This window comes from Coturnix japonica, chromosome 1, assembly GCF_054131305.1.
Source record: "Coturnix japonica strain WE chromosome 1, WE-NBRP24, whole genome shotgun sequence".
In the NCBI taxonomy this organism is placed as follows: Eukaryota; Metazoa; Chordata; class Aves; order Galliformes; family Phasianidae; genus Coturnix; species Coturnix japonica.
Window position 1 is genome coordinate 48,774,408 of NC_140663.1, and position 21,045 is coordinate 48,795,452.

The window sequence follows — 21,045 nt, forward strand, 5'->3', positions numbered from 1 at the left end:
TTTTTATTTTTATTTTTTTTATTTATTTCCCCCTAAATGTTGTAGGTTGAACAGATTGAAGAAGGAACTCCTGGAAGGCTGAAAGTTACAGCCAAGTCCACAAAGGATGACCAAATAATTGAAGAGGAATACAATACTGTGAGTCCTGTCTAAATATGTAAAGAAATCGGAATAACTTTCTGTTAAATGTTAAGATTTCTGAGAACTTTATATCCGTATGTTAAGTTTTATTAAAAAATAATTTTAATTATTACAATATGCTAGTTGCATACAATCAACATCCAGTTAACATGAGAAAAATCTAGGAATCCAGGGGCACGAGTGCCTTCTGAATCACCTGCATGATTTTGAAACCTGTATTTTAGCTCAGGGTAAGGAAGAGCTTGATCGTGTGGAAACAGATATAGGATTTTTTTCCCAGGGAAATATATGTCATAAGCTGTTGGTAATGATTTTCATTAGCTGTCACAGTAACTGAAGCATGTTCTTTTGGAGTTAACATTAAGCAGTTGTCCTTACAAGAGCTAAACAAACTGGTGTCGTGTCTTCTGAAGATCTGCTGTTGATGCAGCATCTTTAGAAAAACAACTAATGCCCTGTGGCAAGTCAGGCAAGGAATTTTAATACACACTTAAAGCAGCAAGATTATGGTGCAGATGTATTCGGGTGTGCTATTTTATGTTTGATGGAATGTTTCCATGGCTTCTCAACCTCTCACATCACTCATTTGCTTGTACCTTGATGCTGAAAGCAAAAAAAAAAAAAAAAAAAAAAAAAAATTAAAAAAAAATTTAAAAAAAAGTAAACTTGTGGCCAAATTATGTGAAAGCACACAGAGTATATAAAAATCAGCATTTGTTGACTTGGGATTTTAGAAACTGTGCAAGTGACTTCATCTACTTATATACTGCATCAGTTCATTCCATAACAAGGATATGCATCAGTGTCTCTGAGCGCTGATGATATGAGAAAGCTAAACAATAACAACGTTGTTGGTTCATAGATGTTTTATTGTTTTTTCCTCCTCTGTGGAACTTGCAAGTTGTTTTGGTGTTGTGTTGTTTGTTTTTTTTTTTTACTTTGTAAAGCAGTGTAAAGAGAACCTGTGTAAGTGAATTATACTTTTGACAAAAACAATGATTTTACTGTCTTCCTATTTTCCTAAGTATTTGAGTTTCCTTCTTAACCCTTTCTTTGAAGAGCATTTGATGTCACTTGCTTTGGTAGAAATATGATGTGACAACTCTGTATGAAAGTGCAAGGAAATAAAATAACAGATTTGTTTAGAATGCTCTTTGTGCATTTCTCCAGGGAAAGGTAATTGGCTGTATTTAACCCCAAAGCTGAAACAAGGTATCAGTAGGTTGCAGTGATGGAATGGCTTGTCAGTGAATGTACCGTAGGTAACTGGTGTATTCATCTTAATGTTACCAAGCCTTAGCTTCTGATCTTTAGTATATAATGGAAATCGTAGATGGCAACAAGCAGAGTTTTAGGAAATCAGTAATGCATGCATTTCTGTTTTGCAGATGTTGCTAGCAATTGGAAGAGATGCCTGTACAAGAAAAATAGGTTTGGACAAAGCTGGAGTGAAAATCAATGAAAAGTAAGGAGGAATGTCTATATCACAGACAGCTGAACTTGAGTTATTGACTTGCTCTGTGACAGCAGTGTATCAATTTTCAAATGCTTTGAGGAAAAAATTGTTTCATGTTTGCATGCATTTGCATAGGAGACAATGTAGCAGATATTTGCATTTTCTACATAGTACTAAATGTTTTCTTTTATTTACTGAAATGCCAGTTCCTAAATGTTGAGTTTAAATGTGACTTTCACATTCCATCTATGTTCATGAGCCAGTCTCTCAGCTTCTTCCAATGACTGGACTTTGTAGGATCTGCAATTCATTTCATGTTCCTGTCACCTTGTTTTTATCTCCACCATCTCTTGTGGTAGAGATATGTTTGTTCATATGGACTTTTAATGGGGTGGATTTTGTTTAATGTGCAGTTTAATGTAAATGTTACTATATGTTTATTTATTTTTTTTTAAATATAAGGCCAAAGAAGAACTCTTAAACTCTCAGCAAGAGTTAGGGATGTGTTTTAGTATTTAGAGTTTATTCCCCAACTTTTCCTGCAGGGAATTCCAGGTTCAATATAGTCAGACTGATGCACTGGGGAGTGGAGCTATGGGTAGCATTTTCAATACTGGTAACTTTAAAACAACTTCTACATATGAGGGAGCAAGGCTACGTTCCCTTTTAATGAAAAGATGCTGGACCACGAAATTGACTTGGCATTCTGTGGGAGAGTAGTGCAGAGGGCAGCTTATATATGAGTTCACTGACTGATGTTGCTGAAGCATTCCATTACTCTAAAGTGAAAATTTTGGTCTACTAAAATTTGCCAGACCCATGCTGTCTTGGAGAGCAGTGTACAACTTTATTAGACACTGGGACATTTATTACAAAGTTTTTTGCCTGTCTGATTGGTTTACCTGCTAGATGTGTTTCCTGCAGTGATTACTACACTATCTCATTAATTGAATAGAAAACATTAATAATTTAAATATTCCATTAATCCAGTACATTTGATGCTAAAAGGCTTGCTGGCTGTCCCTTATGCAGGGTGTGTAATGACTTGTCTCTGCAAAGAACTCTAGAAAATAATTCGTTCACTGAACTGGAATTTCAGCAGTGGAGAAATTCCTTTGCCCTGCAGCTTAAGTGGGAAAATGTCTCTTTTTGTCATTTTTCAAGGTTGCCAGTGCACAACACAGTTCAGATGGTGGTAGAGTGTGTGCTGAGGAAAGCAGTTATGTCTCACTGAAGAACTGATTCATAAGATGAATCACGGGTTCCTAGGCTACCTCCTTGACCAGTGTGTACATTCCTGTAATTTAAATGGATACAAAATTTGCATGGTTTACCTTCTTGCCCATGATTATAGGATTGTGAATATGACTTCTTTACCTCATATTTCACATATTTCTTTCTTAAAGCTAGAGGGCTCCACTCCTGCGATGCTATTTACCACTAGAGTCTTCACAGCAGAATACTTACATCTTTTATTTTTGTTAATGCACACTGTAGAACGGGAAAAATACCTGTCAATGACATGGAGCAAACAAACGTGCCATATATTTATGCTATTGGAGATATACTGCAGGACAGGCTGGAACTCACACCGGTGGCAATCCAGGCAGGAAGACTGTTAGTTCAAAGGCTTTACTCTGGGTCAACCACTAAGGTAAGTAACCAATTGCTACAAAACTTTGTCATTGCTCTACTTCTAAGAAGATGTGATGCTTTGATGTTTCAGTGTTATTTACTCTAGTATTTCTTTCCTTTTGTTTTCAATGTCATACATAGTTATGCTACAAATTGAATGTGAACATAAAGATCAAATCTGCCAGTAAGTCAACACATGCTTATACCTGAGAAGCTGAGTCTATGAAAAAAGTGTTAACATCTCATGTTAGTGCAATAGTATGTTTCCATCAAGTTATACTAGTCCAGGTAGAAGTAACATGGTTACTTATTTACACCTTATATTTAATGTGTAAATAGAAGGAAAGGAGAATATCTATAAAGAAATGTTACTGAAGCACCATTTATGTGGGTGTTTGTCTCTCCTTCATAACCATAGGTCATAAGCATAAAGATTTTTCTTTTGTACAGTTTGCAGTATCTATATCAGGTTCTGTTTTCAGACAGATTTAGAACTTGAATGAGTTGTTTATTTAAGGTTGACAGGTATCAGAGTAACAGAATCCTGAATAATTATTACATCAGTCAGGCAATGTTTAAGAAAACCGTATCTGCAGCCAGAATTTTCTCTTACTGCAATACTACGCACACATCCTAATTTACATTTTATGCCAGATAACTATCTCACAGGGCATGAAAATCTTTGTGCTACTAAAGAAGACATCATCACTTTGAATTAATCCAATAAATGAATAACTACTTAGGTGGAATCCTGGCTTACGCTGTAATTTTAGCAAATCTAGAAAGGATGATTGTATGAAATATAATGAAATGTTATGTATAGGTGGGGAAAGAATAATAAACAGCACCTTAATTCATAACTAGCCACAAAGACAATTAGAGTTGAAATTAATAGACTGAAGTTACTAGAAATTAACTAGTTCTGACCTGCCAGCCTTCTGTGACAGAATGACTAATTTGGAGGATATAGGGAGAGCAGTGGATGTTGTTTGCTTTGATTCTAATAAGGCTCAAGTAACATTCCTGTATACAAACTGAAGTATGGGCTAGAGAAATTAACAGTATGGTGGACTGAAAACCAGCCAAACTGCAGGATTTAAAGGACTCTGATCACTATTACAAAGTCCAGCTGGAGGTCAGTCGTTAGTCGTGTGCCATAGGATTTTTCTGCTCAGTCCAATACTGTTTAAAATCTTCAGTAATGATCTGGATGATGGGACAGAGCCCACTCTTGATGATTTGGAAGGCAAATCTAAACAAAGGCAAGCACTGTAGCTTGTTGTGTTGTCACTCAGAGGGACCTCACTGGGCTGGAGAAGTGATCTGATAGGAGTGTCAAGAAGATGAGTAAGGGGAATTGCAAAATCCTGTGTCTGGAGAGGTTTGGCTCCTTGCATCAGTACAGGCTGGGGATCCACTAATTTAAAAACAGCTTTTCAGAGAGGCTCTTGGAGGAGATTGGAGATTAAGAAGTTGACCAGTGATGTACCCTAATGGAAAGAAGGCAAGTGGCATCTTGGACTATATCCTGCAGGTGCAACCTGGCAGACCATTGTCGGTAGTTGCAGAAGAGCCACCTTCTCCCTCAATACTTAGCACTGGTGAGACAAGTCTGGATTCTGTATCCAGTTTTGTCCTCCCAAGTACAAGAAGGATGTGGACATAGAGGGAGTGAGTCCAGCAAAGGGCCATGAAGATGATTAAGGGGTTGCAGCATCTGACACACAAGGAGAGGCTGAGATAAAATTGTAGAATCATAGAATGGTTTGGGTTAGAAGAAAGCTTTAACATATTTAGTTCTAGCCCCCGGTTATAGGCTGGGACACCTCCCTCTAGACCAGGTTGCTCAAAGCCCCATCCAGCTTGGCCTTGAATGCTTCCAGGGAGGGGGCATCCATACACCCAAATCCTTCTCCTCAGGGCTGCTCTCAAGCCATTCTCCACCCAACCTGTATTTGTGCTTGGGATTGCCCCAACCCATGTGCAGAACCTTGCACCTGGATAGCTGGAGCTTTTTGTACCCTCTATAAAGTATGGCTTGGTAGGCTTTATCAGCATGTATAAGTACTTGATGGTAGAGAGTACAGAAGATGAAACCAGCCTCCTTTCAGTGGTATAAATTGCAAGGACAAGAGGTAATAGGAACAAAATGAAGTACAGAAAAATTCTACTTGCACGTAAGAAAAAAACTTTTTTTGCTGTAGGGGTCATCAGATCTAAGAAGTTTGCCCAGTGAGGCTGCAGTCTCGATACATAGAGATATTCCAAAGCAAGTGGACTCAGTTGCAAGCTGCAGCCGGTTCTGCTCTGAGCAGGGATTAGGACTAGGTAGTTTCTGGTGAACCCTTCTAACCGCAAGCACTCTGTTTGTGATTCTGTGCAAACGATAGAATTTGCAATATGAACTTGCAGTGATACACATAAAAACACATACATAGGTAGATGTCTATACAAATATAGCACCTTCCTGTTCTCCATGCATAGCTCTAAGTTGGGAGAACCATTCTGAACAGAGAGCACTCTAAAGCTTCCATGAAGTCAGGGCTATTTGACTCATGGTATGTATTGAGGCAAAGCTTTAGGTCTTGCTGTCCCTTCAAATGGTTGTAGTTCATGCCTTTGGTTCTGTGGCATCTCCTAGGCTATGTCTGAAGAAAAAGATGATGGGTAATGGATGGTGGATGTCTTTGTATCATTACCTATTAAAAATAGGGTGCTTTGGGGAAGCAGCTGAACAGTTTGCTTTTTATTACCAGTGTCACTCATGATCGGATATGCTTTAAAATGGGCCACTTAATGTCCTCTTCTTAATCTCTGCATGTCAGTGTCAGTATGGCTTTAAACAGACTTCCTGTTCATGGCCTGGTTAACACTTATGAGTGGCGGACAACATGATTTAAAATGATCATTAAAAGCAACTTTCAGAGTAGAATAACAATCTAACTTTCCTTCCTGTCTTTCAGACTACTGAATTTTTACCCAGTATGCTGTTTTTATTACTAACATTGTATGTCTTTTGTTTTATTCTGAATACCACACAGTGTGACTATGTGAATGTTCCCACCACAGTGTTCACTCCTTTAGAGTATGGAGCCTGTGGATATTCTGAAGAAAATGCAATACAGAAGTTTGGGGAAGAAAACATTGAGGTAAATGTCTTAGTTTCATTTGGATATTAAGTTCCAAATTTGTAATTTGAAATAATGTTAAGGGTTGATTCAAATAGCATTCTGTGTTTTGATGTAAAGGTAGGGGGAATATACTTCTGACTTCCTTAGCAGAGGATGTTATAAAAAGTTCTCAGTTCAGACAGTTCTGGTTCCAAATGTACTTTGTTTTTGGCACATACAGCTCATAGCTGGCATATTTGTCTTTAAAGAGAAAAAACATTCTGCAAGTGCTTCAGGCTGAATCAAAGGTGTGTGTGTGTGTTAGAGGTAATGCATCAGTTTCAGTGCTGAAGAAGAGATTTTTGTAGCCACAATGTAGTGATTATTGTGCCACAATGATTTTAACTTTATGTTCGCAGTGTTGCGACGTTATTTTCTCTGCTTGACTATGTAAGCAGGTATTTTACTCACTTGAGTAATCCCTTTTCACTGGCATTGCTGTTAAGTGAAATTAGACACTTAGTGCTTCAAGCTGTTCTTACAGTATGCCATAGAGACCACATTACAAAGCTTAAGGAAAGGGAGTCAGACAATAATCTGAATTTGTCTTATGTCCTGTGAAGATCGCTTGAGGAACATTATTTGAGGAAATAAGCATATGGGTGATGTTCAACTTAAGGTGAGGGATATCAAGATTTTGGGGTAGAACTGTCAAATACTGTCAAATAGAAAGAGTCAAAATACTCTTATTATTTTGAGATGTATTCTATCCAGGTGGATGAGGAGCCTCACTTGCAATAAATGGTCAGTCCAGAGATATTGGTTGGGTGGTATGGGGAACCCTGAGTTCATGTTTTCCAAATTTTGTGTACATAGCTGGTTGCTTATAAAAAGCTGCTAGTTGATCGTTCATCCACACACTGCATCTCAGTTGTTGAAAGTTTTTACATGAATGATTTCCAAAAGGGCTTTGCCCTCTGAAGTCTGCTGCAATGGCTGTCAGTAGTGAGGCACTGCCTTTGGTGGCAGACAATGCAAATTTAAGGTAAACTGGCAGCTTTTGGAAGATCATGCTGTCTGCTATGTAACTAGGGAACTTCTTGTTAATCTGTGTTGTATTTCCAGGTGTACCATAGTCATTTCTGGCCACTGGAATGGACTGTACCATCCAGAGACAACAACAAATGCTATGCAAAGATCATTTGCAATATTCAAGATAATGTAAGTGTATCTTTCCTTCCAAGGAAAGCAGAAATTGTGTTCATAATAGGAACCGTTAATGTCACAGCTGTAAACTGATAGAATTATTCTGTTGGAAGCTGTATCGGTGGCATCTTATTCTCCCTTCCCCAGACTGGGATATACTTTTTATGGGAGATTCTTCTCTCTGAAATTGAGGTCGCTCAGAATGCATCACATCTTGTGAACTCTGCAAATCCACAAGTGTCTATAGAACACTTGGGATGCTTCCAACGGAATTAATATATCTTGTCTGCACAAATATCATTTAAAGTGATATGCCAGGATTATTGCAGGACTAAGGTAAAAACCCAAAATTTCTGGTTAAGGAAATATTCAGTACCAGCTAACGCATGAACAAAATTCTAATTGCAATAAGAAAGTAATATTATAAATATATTAGCCCTAATAAAGTGTTGGATCTATTTCACAGATTTTCTTTTATCAGATAATCTTTCTGGAGTTTTCCTAAGCATTACACTATCATTTTGTAAAGTCTGCAAACCTGCCTGGTTTTGCTCATCTCCTGTTACTGGTGGAGTTTGTTCTAGGGTGGATGCTATTTTAATACCCATGCTTATGTTTCTACTCCAAGTTACTTAAGAAAATGGGAAGACTTAATGGCGATTTAAAGCGTTTCATTAATTTGTTTCTGTTTCTTGTCCTGAAAAACAGAAATGTATTTTAACATCTGGGGATAGAGTTGGAAGTTCTCTTGGATGAAAAATTTGTTCAGGAAATATTTGAACTAATAGTGGAAACTAATTTTCTGTACTTAATTTTTGTAGTTTTATTTACACACACACACACATATTTATATATACATACATATATATATTATATATATATTTTATATATATATATATATATATATATATATATACACTTTTTTTTTTTTTTAAGGGAAAAATGAGGATAATTCATATTTTGTTATTCCCTAGTTATAGCTTTTCTTAATTGTATGAACCTGTGGTAACACTGTCCTCAGGCTTACTGAAAGTAAAAATTAAAAAAATAAACCCTTTCATTGTTTTGAGTATCCACACTCCCCTTTATTTAAGAAAAGCAACTCAAGTCAGTACATCTTGTTCCTTTGAACGTTCAGGAAGAATATGTGCAGTTTGGCATATTTTGTAGTTGAAAGGGAAGCTGATTCTTGATGTAATTTTTTCATAGAGAAGACAGCATTTTTCCCACTAAATCCCTTCTGTTGGAGACAACGATAGTTCACGTTTGTGTGGCTGCACTGATTTGTGGTATCATTTGTAAACTGATGAAATTAAATACTCTGAGTAAGAAAACTCAGCAAAAACTCAGAAAAAGTGGATGACTGCTTGCATTTGATTGTCTTTGTTATTTAGGAGAGAGTCATTGGTTTCCATGTCCTTGGTCCAAATGCTGGAGAAGTCACCCAAGGCTTTGCAGCAGCTATGAAATGTGGATTGACCAAAGAACAGTTGGACAGCACTATAGGAATTCATCCAGTCTGTGCAGAGGTTTGTATATGAAGGCACCTTTGTATCCTGGTTTTGGTAGTGTTCTGGAATAAGGTGTTGGAAACCTGAATATCAGAATTTAACTAAAGAAGGCAGAAATTGGGGAAGGTAGAAAAAAAGGTAGACCAGGAAATTATCTGTTTCTAACATTTATAAACGTAGCATTTAGGTTTAATGTGACTTTTTTTCTCCCCCGTTTGTGAAGTATTTGCCGTGTCCCCTAACCCAGTGCTCCCTCTGCTGGGGAGTAATGAATCTTCGTCCCACTCATCCATTTTTGAAGGCTTCAAATTCTATTTCTGCTGAGGCGGTTGTCAGAGTTAATTTTCCTGGATATGTATACTGAAAGTAGGCTCATATAGTGGTGTTGTGGAATGGAGGGACCAGCTACATGGCAGTTTTTCTGTTAAATTCTCTTCTTTTGAAAACCTTTTTTTTACTCTCTAGCACTTCATTTTTGAAGTGAAGTACCCAAGGCCACATAGCTACTTCTTGTGTTTCTTTGGCTGTTTCTCTTCAATGAATAACTGCTTTTTCTCTTTCGGGTGGGGAACAGCTCCTCACAAATGTAAATCAGCGATGGCGTACTAATTTTAGTAGACTTAGGACCTCTTACTTTAGTTGATAATATCAGGTAATGGCATACAACTTTTGTAAGTCATTGTACAGAATTTGGTTTTACCTACATATTTTAGCTACAGGGTGTAAGACAGAGCACTGAGGTACTGGTCTGTAGGAAAGAAATCCAATTCTTTTGTATTGTGTTCCCAAACTGATGTGATATAAGCCATACAATGTGAGCACCTTTAATGTAATTGACTGCAAGCAATCTGAATAATCTCCAATGCATCTGCAGTACAGATTGTTTTTTTTTCCTCTGTGATATCATCTGCTGGTGTTCTTGGAAGCCCTTGAAGAGAGGCAGTACGTTCTTATCAGGGGCCCTATAGAGGGGGAATTTTGAGTGAGGCATTCAAACCTATGAACTTGAGTAGGATATTAGCATATGCAGTGTGAAGAGAAGATTATAGCCATAATTTATTCTGGACATCTGAGCTGCTAAAACTGAAACTGAATAGAATGATGATTAGGTATAATTTAGGGAGGTAATTTCAGATAATCATATTTGTTTAAGTGGGGGAGGAAGAAATTGGCTTAGGAAAAATACACTATTTAAAAGCTCCAGGGAACAGTGATCATTTTTAGTGCCCATCTTCAGAAGGCTTTTTTAGGCCTGTTACTTAATTTAATCTCTTATACAGTAAACAAAAATCAAAGTGCAAGATGGTACTCTTTGATTAAGAAAAAAATGCTTTAAATTTGTTTGGAATTTGTCAGAACTGTGCACATCTGGCTGAAGGTAGTGGATAACGGCATTCCATTTATCATACATCTGTAAAAAAAACGGCTGAAGAAAGTGAACTCTGATCTAAGCAGTAAAGGCACAGCATTGCAGGATCAAATACTGACATCTTCACTGGTATTAGTACTGTCTACTCAGAGTCTCATGTGAAACACAGTATTACTCAGCTTGAAAATGACTATTAGATTGAGGATTCCATTTCTCACTGTTTACAAAGTAGAACCAGATTTCACTTCCCTTATTTGAGCAGCATTTTGTTCAGCAGAAAGCCCTGTTCAGAATAACATCTCTTGTAAGGCAAAATACAAATATCTGCAAGTAAGTCCTCAGCCTTACAGAGAGTTACCTCTCACCCTGCACTGTTCTGCACAGCTTGAAATACAGGCATTTACTGAGTGTCTATGATGGAGAAAGCATCCTCTGAAAACAGGGACAATTCTGTGGGTTTGCTAATGACTGCTTTCCAGTTATGGGATCTACAAAGTTTTCTTCACTTGCATAACTAATATGTTCTGTCAAAAACTCATTTTTCCAATCATTACTAAATTACTTCCAGCTGGCTTACTGGAGCTGGGGAGCTGAGGGGTCCCTGCAGCCAATGGAGCTGGCTAGCAGACCCAGAGCTTGCACCTAAGCCAGAAAGAATCAATTGTGCACTCTCCGATTTCTGTCTTTCAAAGTCAAGTAACAGCAAATGAAAGTACCCATACAATGTCAGTCACAAGTCACAACTAAGAGTTACAAACTCCATCTCAGACCATTCACCATGGTTTAAATCTGTTTCTGTTCTTCCGCCATATACATTAGAAATGCATTTATCTTCCCAAATTACGCATAATGTTCTTATGCTTGTAGAAAGTGGAGGATGTGTATCATTTATTAATGTTTTCTGATGTGCTCTGGCAGCCTTAATGCACCAGAGCTTCTACTTGCAAGACTGTGGAGCTTTCTGATACCTGTTATCTTCAGATACTTTAGTGTTATTTGCATAAAAGAAATATGTATATTCTTTATTCTGTGCTAGGTTTATTCTTCCAGAGAGATGTCTTCGATAGTAGCTAATTATTGCAACTTTGAATCACTTAGATAGAAGTGGATCTTGTTTCCCTTTTTTCCTTTCTCTACCACATCTATGCAAAACTGTGCAATTATTTGCATAGTAAAGTTCTAATATTAAACAGTTTTGTAGAATACTTCCTGTTCAATTTTGACTCTATTTAGTTTTTACAGTAATTACTTTTGAACATGTTATTTTCTTTAATGTGACTTGAAAGCACTAAAGATTTTACTTTATCAAACTGGATTTACAAGGTGTTTCTTAGCTATTGTCCAAAGGGTACAAAACAAAAACATAATACCTACATCAGCAATCAGCTCCACATTCCTATAATATCTAGGAAGATAAAGAGGCAAAACTCATGCTTTCTTCAAATGCTATCGCCTTCAGTTAGCTTTGATTTACCAATGAATAATCAGCTTTGGGAAATAAAGACACTTAATCAGTAGGTGTACGAACTGGAGAGTATTATTGCTGAGCCCTTTTCTACTCTGAAACTTAATAGCAGTAAGACAACAGGCTGTAAAGCAATGCAACATGCTTCACTGGTATAATGCAAATGAGGAGAACACAGGGTGTTTGTATGTGTGTGCTATTTAGTGGCAAGGATTTTAAATGTATGTCTCTCATTGTTATTTTATTACAAGAAATGACTATGGTTTTGAGCATGATGCCCTTGTTGATCTTCCAGAAGAGAAGATTCATTCCAGCCATACTAAATGTTGTCTTTTTTTCTTTCTGTCAAGGTTTTTACCACTCTGTCCATCACCAAACGTTCTGGTGAAAATACCCTTCAGTCTGGTTGCTGAGGTTAAAGACCCCCATTCCTGTTATTGCCAGAGACTGACTTTCATCGCTATGGCTGACTTGCACAGCTCAGAAGAAAGATTTAGAAAGAAGTCATCCTCAGACGGCTGCAGAAATGTTTATGTTTCAGACAGAGCACTCCACAGACCTGAGAAGAAGAGCACAATGGGAGTTAGCCACCAGTGGTGATTGACTGGCAATCAACAAGCAATGGGCACATTCACATTCCAGCTGATGTTTAGCATGGCATTTCACAAATGCTTTCATGAAATCACAGCCTGAACCCTGCACTGTCTGGTGGGCAGTGATGGAAGAACTGCTGGCACAGCTGAGCAACAACTTTTATTTTTTTTCCCTCCATAGTTTGTTACTTGAACAAAGAGCCATCCTGACTCAAGAACATCACTGCAAGTTCAGGCGACTGTGTGCTGAGTTATAACACTGCAATTGCAAGTTCTCCTTTAGAGCATGCATTTTTACCAATGACCGCTGTATGTCAACACTGGGGATATTATCTGCATGTTTGGTTATGAGGCAGAGGTATCACTGGAAAAAAATTAGTACTGTTGATAATAATGACTCTCTTTGCTTCCAAATGGACTGCTATGACTGTTTATTTTAGAGATACTTATTTCTGAAAATAGTCCTGATGAGAAAGAAAATAGTTTTTATTAAGGCCTTGTTATACAGAAAGCTTTTTTTGTTTGTTTGTTTTGTTTTCTGATAGTAACAACCTTGCACATAACACAGAAGTGACCTCCGTAGCTTTTATCTTGCAGTCTACATGATTATAAATAATCCAGTTTGAAACTGACAGAATTCCAGTTTGGATTGAATTATATTTCAAGAGCATGACAAAGCTTTATTCAATTGGATAAATTCTTCCTCTTCAGATGAGTTAGGGATTACTGTACAATTTCAGGTCTGAACTGGTCACTTTGCACACAGTGATACTGAGGCTGCCTTCACATTGATGGAGTGATTAAGTCAATGTTCAGGTTACTTTCATGATGTGGTTCTTGGGAGTTCATTGCGGTGTGAAAATGGGATGAATTCTCCATCCCTCCAGGCAGAACACCATTTGCCTACATTTCTACACAGTAACAAACTTGTGGTTTTATTACTAGAATACTGTTTTAAGTTATTTTTATGAAGTCATAACTGAAGGATTTTAAAGTGAGTTCTGTATGGTATCAAAAGGATTGTTTGTGGTGGTCTTTTTCTGGCCAGTTTATTAAATAGATTGAATTTTTGCACAAACAGGCTCTCGTTTTGATGACTTCCAGGCAAAGAAAACAGGTGATGGCAGAATAGCTTTTTTAATAGGCCAGAAGAGGGCACCTTGATAAAGTCGTGATTTTTTTTCAGCCTTTTGAGTTCTGAAGGTAGATATGTCTCTGAAAATGAAATATGGGGCTATTCCATGTGTGGTTGTTTTTTGCATGTTAAATATATCAGAAGAACATAATTAAAAATAAGGAATAAATTGGGACCAACTCTACCAGTGTTCGCTGTGTGTATGTAGCTTCTGAAAAACAGAGGTTTGACCAAGTTGCTTATCTTGCTGTGGGACTCCTGATTCATCATATTCCTCCAGTTACAAGTTGTGGGATGAGGTGACTTGAGGTGTCTCCAAGCAGATTTTTCCTTTGGTGGCACTTTGAGGTCACTGTGTGATGGAAAAAGATCCCATAGACAAAAACTATGCTGTAAGCAAAAGCTGTTTAGTGTTTTAGTGTAACCATTTCCTGCAAGGAGGGTTTCTTGTCCCAGCACCATGAGCGTATCCCAGAATAAAAATACACCACTGGTATCTTCCCATGCAGGCAGGCTGAGACAGCAGTGTGCACAAGGGCACTGCAGGTCAACACCTGGCTGGCAGATGGCTGCAGAGGAGCTCACTCTGTCCTTGCTTGCACTTTCCTTGGCTCTGCTGGCACAATTTCTCCCTTAGCTATACAGCTGCTAAAAATAACAGCCTTAAGCTAATAGCTTGTGTTTGTATTAAGCTGTTGAACTTGCACTGGTTGTATTAAAACTGCTGCTTATTGCCCACTTAGAGCAGAAATGGGATTCTTTGAGGTTCCCTTTTGGTAGCTGAATTCGGATGGATAACACATTGCATTTGTGCTGTCTGCAGAGACCCTCAGGAGCACTCTGCATAATTATTACTGCAGCACCTGGGATGAAATAAAGCAGAAGTGTGGCTAACACCATTCAAGGTATTGTTTGAAAGAGCCTGACAGATGGGTACCAACCTTTGTTTATTTCTCTGTAGAAGCTGAAAGAAAGCAATGGAAAATGTCTATGAGCTCTGTGCTCAGGCAGCTATTGGGCTCATTTCAGTGCCTTGGGCCAATTAAAGTGCAGTTGTTAGGAACGAGAGTTGGGTAGGAGGCTGGGAAATGTGTCAGGGTGCATGTGTACCTTTCAGCTTGGGAAGCTAACGAAGAACACACGTCAGAGCAGGAGTCAGAGCCTTCCCTATGCTGGGGACACATGCTGAGCCATCATCAGGGTGTGCTCTGAAGTACCTTTGAAAGGAAAATCATAGTGGAAATCAAAGAAGCCTGAAAAGAGAACCGGTGGAGAAGTTGCCATGAAACACCTTAAAGTGGTGTCTCTGCTTTAGACATGCTGCCTCTGACAAACAAGACAAAGGAAAAGCAATGCACTCAGGAAATGATATTTTCTTGTATTGGGGGGAACCAAAGACTTACATGTCTGTCCTGCAGTGCTTTAAAACTCACTGCTGGTACAGATTTATTTCTGCTTTTATCCGCTTCTCCCTTTGTTTCTTTGCAAGCTTTTTGCAGTGTCAGACTTGTCCTGGAGTGTGTTTTCACCAGTCCCCAATCCATACAGCTTGTGGGAAAGGCAGTCCAGCACGATTTCTCACTGTGGAAGAGCTATGGTTAAAGAAGTTGAGCTGTCAGGAAGCTGCTGGCTTCAACAAAAACCATGGAAGGTTGTGAAGATTTTGTTGGTTCGGGGTCTGACATGTAACTAAGGGGAAATTGCAGGGTGTGCCTGAAGATATAACTGTGTTGGAAAACACAAATTGTATGCATGCAGGGTTGAGGGGTTGATACAACCATCACCCCTTGCTCTGCTTATGGCACAGGATGTCCTTCAACCACTGAGTGCAGAAAACTCAGAAAGGCAACAACCCCAAGCTCTCCTGCAAGCCTGTGTTATTCAGGGAAGCAGTTGTGGCACCAAGCTTGCTGGTGTTCAAGAAATGACTGGACACCTCTCTGAGAGACATGGTTTGATTTTTAGGAAGTCTTGTGGATAGGATATTCTGTGGCCATGTGAATATAAAGCAATCATCCTTTCTGTATACTCAATGTTTTTGTAATCATTTTTTTCAATATGTTTTGTATTGTTATTTTTATACATATGTGATTTTAGGGCCTTTACTTTCTTGTCTTGTTCCGGGAGATGGGACATCAGATCCTGTCAGGGTCAGCTCTGGGGCATTGCCTTTCAGCAGCCTTAACTGTGCCAACACCATATATTTGTCTGCTCAACAAGCAGCCTGAAATAATAAGGGATGAACTTAAACTAACCCCATGTAAAACATGCTGAAATTGAATTCAGTACCTTCCCAACGCCTTTTGAATTGTTGAACAAATTGAAGTGGCATCTTGTTCTGCATCTCTACAATGCAGAACTTTTATACTTCTTTGAAGTACATGATGAAACATTTTTGAGTGAAGTGTTTCAGTCTGTAAAGATTTCCTTTCCCCACAAGTTGTTGTTAGCCCTGCAGCTTGTGTGCAAGATGATTTGTTTCCATCTTGCAGTCATCCTGACACAGCACAGAAGTTGCAAAGCGCATTTGTACTGCTGCTAAAGAGTTTTTTTTTTTCCTCCAGCCATGCTGCACATTGATCCGATGGCATTGGGGTACAAAGATAACATTATCCACTCTGACTGAGATCTTCCAGCCATGATCTGCCTTGGCTGCTACACCAACCACTGTGGACACAGAGGGATTATAGTAATTGTCTCTGGAGGATGATTAGTGCTGGCAGCCACAAGCTCAGTTACCTTCAGTGCTTTCTTCTGCCACACTTTATGGAGGAAGGAATGCTCCCCAGCTGGCCCTGCCTTATGGACTTACAGAACATCCTGAGTTGGAAGGGACAACAAAGATCATGGAGTCCAACCCCTGGCTCCATACAGCACCACCCAAAATCCAGACCTTGTGTCTGAAACTGGTGTCCAAATGCTCCTAACTCTGGTACCTTGGGGCCATGCCCACCGCCCTGTGGTGCAGCCCCTGTCCCTGACCCCCAGCTGCCCCTTCCCTGGCACAGCTCCATGCCGTTCCCTCGGGCCCTGTCGCTGTCACACAGAGCAGAGCTCAGCGCTGCCCCTCCGCTCCCTGTCAGGAGCTGCAGCCGCCATCAGGCCTCCATCAGCTCAGAGCATCAGAGCAACCTGAGCCACTTGTCACATGTCTTGACTTACAGACCCTTCACTATCTTTGCAGCCCTCTGGATGTTCTATAATAATTTTATGTCCATGTTATGTTGTGGGCACCCAAAACCTACACAGTGCTCACGGGCAACCTACAGCTGCTGTGTCACTGTGGGAATTCTGTGCACACTTCAGATACGTGGAGAACTGTAGTAAATTCCAGCAGCTTCTGCCCATTTGCTTTCTTCTTGTGCTTGCTGGTGAGCCTTAAATTGCACAGACAGAGTCATTTGGCAGCATTTGGTCCTTGTGTTGGGTAGAAATGTAGAAACTTTTGGCTTAGTGCTCAAGGGGATGGAGACAGTCATATCATGCCCTTGAAGATCTTCGTTGTTATGTTTTAAACAAAATCTAATTTGAACTTTGTATAGTGTGGAAGTTTGGCACATTATCCACCTGATCTGCTCCCCTTCCTTACCTCTCATGTATGGCAATACTGTATGTCACAACAGTGTGCCATGCTGAAATGCTCAAGCTCCCTCTAAGTGTCCTTTACTTCCCAGCCTGGGCAGGGTGCTTCACTGGCTTGGCTGTGCCACAGTGTCTGCTGAAACACAGGGCTCTCAAAGCTCACTTAAATACCTCTTTGTGGTACTTTGCTATGCTGATACATGATTTTTTTCAGAGCACAGGCTGAGCTGGAAGAGAGGAATGCTGTGGTGTGCTGAGAATGGGAAAACCACATCCTCAGTCAGGCAAATCAATGCACTGATTTTGATCTTAGCTACATCAGGTAGGGGATTTGGCTCCTGCCCTACTTTCAATACCTGTGGTTGATCCTAAGTTGATTTTTTTCCAGTCTTTCTTTCATAACTTGTCTTTACAGGACTGTCAGGATGTTGTTGCTTGTAGGAGGCATTTTTTTCCTCTCAACAAACTCTGAAGACCAAAATGTCTAAACTCCCAGGACTTGGTAATTAAAGTCCTAGTCAACAAGCACAAAATTGCACAGAGCCACCCAAAAAGGGTGAGACTGTACTTGTCAGTATGTGCAATTCAACGTTCATTTTAAATCATATCAATTAATAACCAACTGGTTTACAGAAAACAAACCAGTAGAGCAGTTTAGAACTTTAATGAAACTTCACAGCATGTTTTTGTTGTTGTTTTTTTATGTTTGTTTGTTTTGGTATTTTTGGCATTTTATGGGTCCTACAAGAAATCACCAGCTTAGTACAAGTCCAGAGCATTCATGATTTGCAGCTTGGCATAAAGACAAAGCATTCTGTGAGATACAGGCATTGGCTGAGAAAGGCAGCGTCACACAGGCAGCACCCTCTGCCTTCAGGAGTTAGAGCATAGAGCGTTGTTTGTTTTTGCATATGGGATTAAGAGATTTTGTTACAAAACCTATGAAATAGTTCTGTGTGAGCATTAACTGAGGAGAATGAAATCTTGTTTTACGGTGGATGTTTGTATCTGTTTGAACAATGCTGATTTTTCAAAAGAAGGAAAAAAAAAGAAGCGTTGCTATTCCAAAGTGAAAAATGACATTATTATTCACAGTGAAAAATCTTACTGCTGTGCTAATAACTGTTGACAGGTACTTGTAAAGGCTGTGCTCTGTGATGTGCTAATTATTCTGAAGTTCAATCAGAAGGCATTTTATGTTTTCATTTCAGCTGTAACAACACGCTACTCATGACACGTTGACAAGCGCGTGTTTAATTGCTCCATGGTTATCTTCTGAGCTCATATGTTTTCCATTTAGTTTGAGAAGAAAAGATGTGTAATTAGCTCTGAGGCTACAGGGTGTGTTGCTCATTGCTGTACTTTCATTCTCTCTTTAGTGATAAATACAGAACGGTGACAAAGATGAAAGCCCATTTCTGATGCTGAATGCTACCTCAGCTGGACTTTACAGTCCAGGTGGAGAGCTCTGGTTGATCCTGTGAGCCATGGGCACCAAGCAGCTGCAGTGAGGCTCTGTCCTCAGCTTCTCTGTGCCTTGCTTCCTGTTACAGGTCAAAGTTCAAAAGGATCCACATTAATTAGAAATAAAAAGGCTGCCTAATGCATAGCTGGGATGCATGGTCATTAGCACTGCCTGTTGTTTCCAATTACAACTAGGAAGACAGAGTTGGGTTGTTGCTCAGTTGAACATGTCTTTCTCAGCAGAATCTGGATCTAAATATCACAGCAATTGACTCTGCAGGTACAAAATCCACCCCTGTGTTTAAAAACTAAGTCTGGTCTATAGGAGGAAATCAGGATAGGTGTTTTCTCAGCAGATTCTGAGATGTTAGTCTGAGGCTGTGTAGGCCCTGTGTAGGACTTGATGACCTGACACTGCTGTCTTGTCCTGCCTCTTATGGTCCTGCTCCAGCACTGTGAACTGTGGTGATGAGGCAACTCACAGAAGACTGTTGTTTGCAGTAATTCCAGTTTTCATTTAAGCTGAAAGCAGCCATATTGAATCCTAGCAAGGAGAGCTTTAAGGTTAGGGTCAAGAAGAAAAAGCATCAAGATCTTCTCCCCTTTATGCCTTGCAAGGATATTCTTCAGTTGCTCCTCCAAATCACGCAGAAGAAAGCCCATGGGTACATGAATCCATTTGCATATATAAAGGCATTAAGGTGGCATCAATCAGGACTCATTATGCGCTATTGTACAGAAATGTTAATTGTAGCTTTTTTTTTTCAAAGTATGCTACATTAATTCTTTAAAAAACGCATTAATCTGTCTGCTCAGTCAAAAAATATTCTAAGTATAAATTAGTTTGTGTTTTTGTTTCCTACATGGGTAACAAAGCCGTCAGGATTCAGAGGTACATGAGACCACCCCAGAGTGACCACTGTGTGGCCTGGCTTGCTTTCACCCTGTCAGAAACATAGAAGATCTGAAGCACAGATACCTCTTGCTGAAAACCTTTGTGACTGGGAGAAAGGGTGAACTGGTGATAAAAATCATGGCTGTGACCTTTCCTGCTCCACCTGGAAGAACTGGGTGTGTGGCTGTTACTCTGCAAACTTCCTTCTGCTCTCCCCATCATGCTGTCACCTCAGCAGACTCAGTTGGCCCAACAAGCTCCATCACAACTTTAACAGCTTTGAAAGAAAGATGGGTTAGGTCTTGCTGTATTAAGGTGAGTACAGGAGCTTGCCTTCTATTTCCTCTGTGGTGTTCAGTGATTGAGCATTAACAATTTTAGGATAATTTAAATGTTTCAGGACAGTTCTGGCTCATTAATTTTCTCCCTGTTTAGAATTCAGAACAGCCAAACTGTTAGAAAAACCCTTCAATCAAGCTGTCATTTTCTTCCTCTCCATCCTTAAATGTACAATTCCCAGCCTTTCCTTGGCTAAGTAAGCTTCGTGTGCTCCAGCCTGGGAAGAAAAGCAGAGGCTCATCAGAAAGGGTCAAACCCTGAGACTAAATGTCAGTATGTCTTCACCATTCGAGTTACAGGCTTGTGGAACATTACCTTGCCAAGATGCTCTAGCAAAAAGTATGCAGCCAAAGTTTAGTATTTATAGTCTATTTTTCCTATGTAGCCTACTCTAATGAATGTGATTTAGCAGGAGACAGGACTCGATGATTTCCAGAGGTCCCTTCCAACCCCAACAATTACATGATTCTGTAAAACATATACTGGGGAAAAAATAATTAAAATTACAACAGAGAATTCAGACATATTTGCCATGTTCCTTTCTTTGCTGGTACAAAAAGCAGTCACCATGGAATGACAGACATTCTCATCTGAGCCTTCTGCTTTTCTCTTGACATGACCATAAAGTTATTCTGTTCTGCTTTCATGCCTCTTGATGCTGATTTCTTTTAAAATAGCTTTTCTCCTCATAAGATGAAGTCAAATACTTTTGATATATAGCCTCTTACTCTGATACTTGAGGGAAAATGCATTCATTTGGTTTCATTGACTGCTATATTGGCAGTGATCACTCAGTGGATGTACAAGTTATTTCCTGCTTCCCTCTGCGCTGTAACCATTTTTGCATACAACAGCTAGTGAAATGAGTACTTTGTGGGGGAATAAGGAAACATGAAATTTACCCACGTAACTGCCCTGTGTCTCATGTGTCATATACAGTTTAGTGCATTTAGGTGGGTCAAATTTGTTTTACACTCTTACTTTCCTGTATTGTGCATTGGTCTGTATTTATTAGACAAACAAGGAAGAAGCACATCTTATTTGTATGCAGGAGTGATACCAGGCTGATGGAATGGAGCAGCTTCAGGAGCTGCAAACTGATACATCTTTATTTTACACTGTTTTTTTTTTGTTTTTTTTTGTT

The 21,045-nt window shown here is 39.3% G+C and overlaps 1 protein-coding gene across 13 annotated transcripts in view; it reads left to right on the forward strand.

Annotated features, from left to right (window-relative positions):
• Positions 1 to 13,805, forward strand: part of TXNRD1 (thioredoxin reductase 1) — a 37,025-nt gene extending 23,220 nt beyond the window's left edge. For 10 of the 13 annotated variants that reach the window (XR_014935328.1, XM_085518467.1, XM_015864492.3 and 7 more), the window contains 7 exons: positions 46 to 138; positions 1,530 to 1,606; positions 3,095 to 3,251; positions 6,274 to 6,381; positions 7,468 to 7,563; positions 8,943 to 9,077; positions 12,244 to 13,805. Coding sequence is in view for 10 of the 13 variants with exons in the window: in XM_085518467.1 (XP_085374593.1) it covers positions 46 to 138; positions 1,530 to 1,606; positions 3,095 to 3,251; positions 6,274 to 6,381; positions 7,468 to 7,563; positions 8,943 to 9,077; positions 12,244 to 12,312 (735 nt within the window). In the remaining 3 variants the exon portion in view is untranslated. Of the gene's footprint in view, positions 1 to 45; positions 139 to 1,529; positions 1,607 to 3,003; positions 3,252 to 6,273; positions 6,382 to 7,467; positions 7,564 to 8,942; positions 9,078 to 12,243 lie in introns of those variants that run through there. The other 3 variants (XR_014935327.1, XR_014935323.1, XM_085518509.1) reach the window with 3 other exon arrangements.
• The last annotated feature ends 7,240 nt before the right edge of the window (positions 13,806 to 21,045 follow it).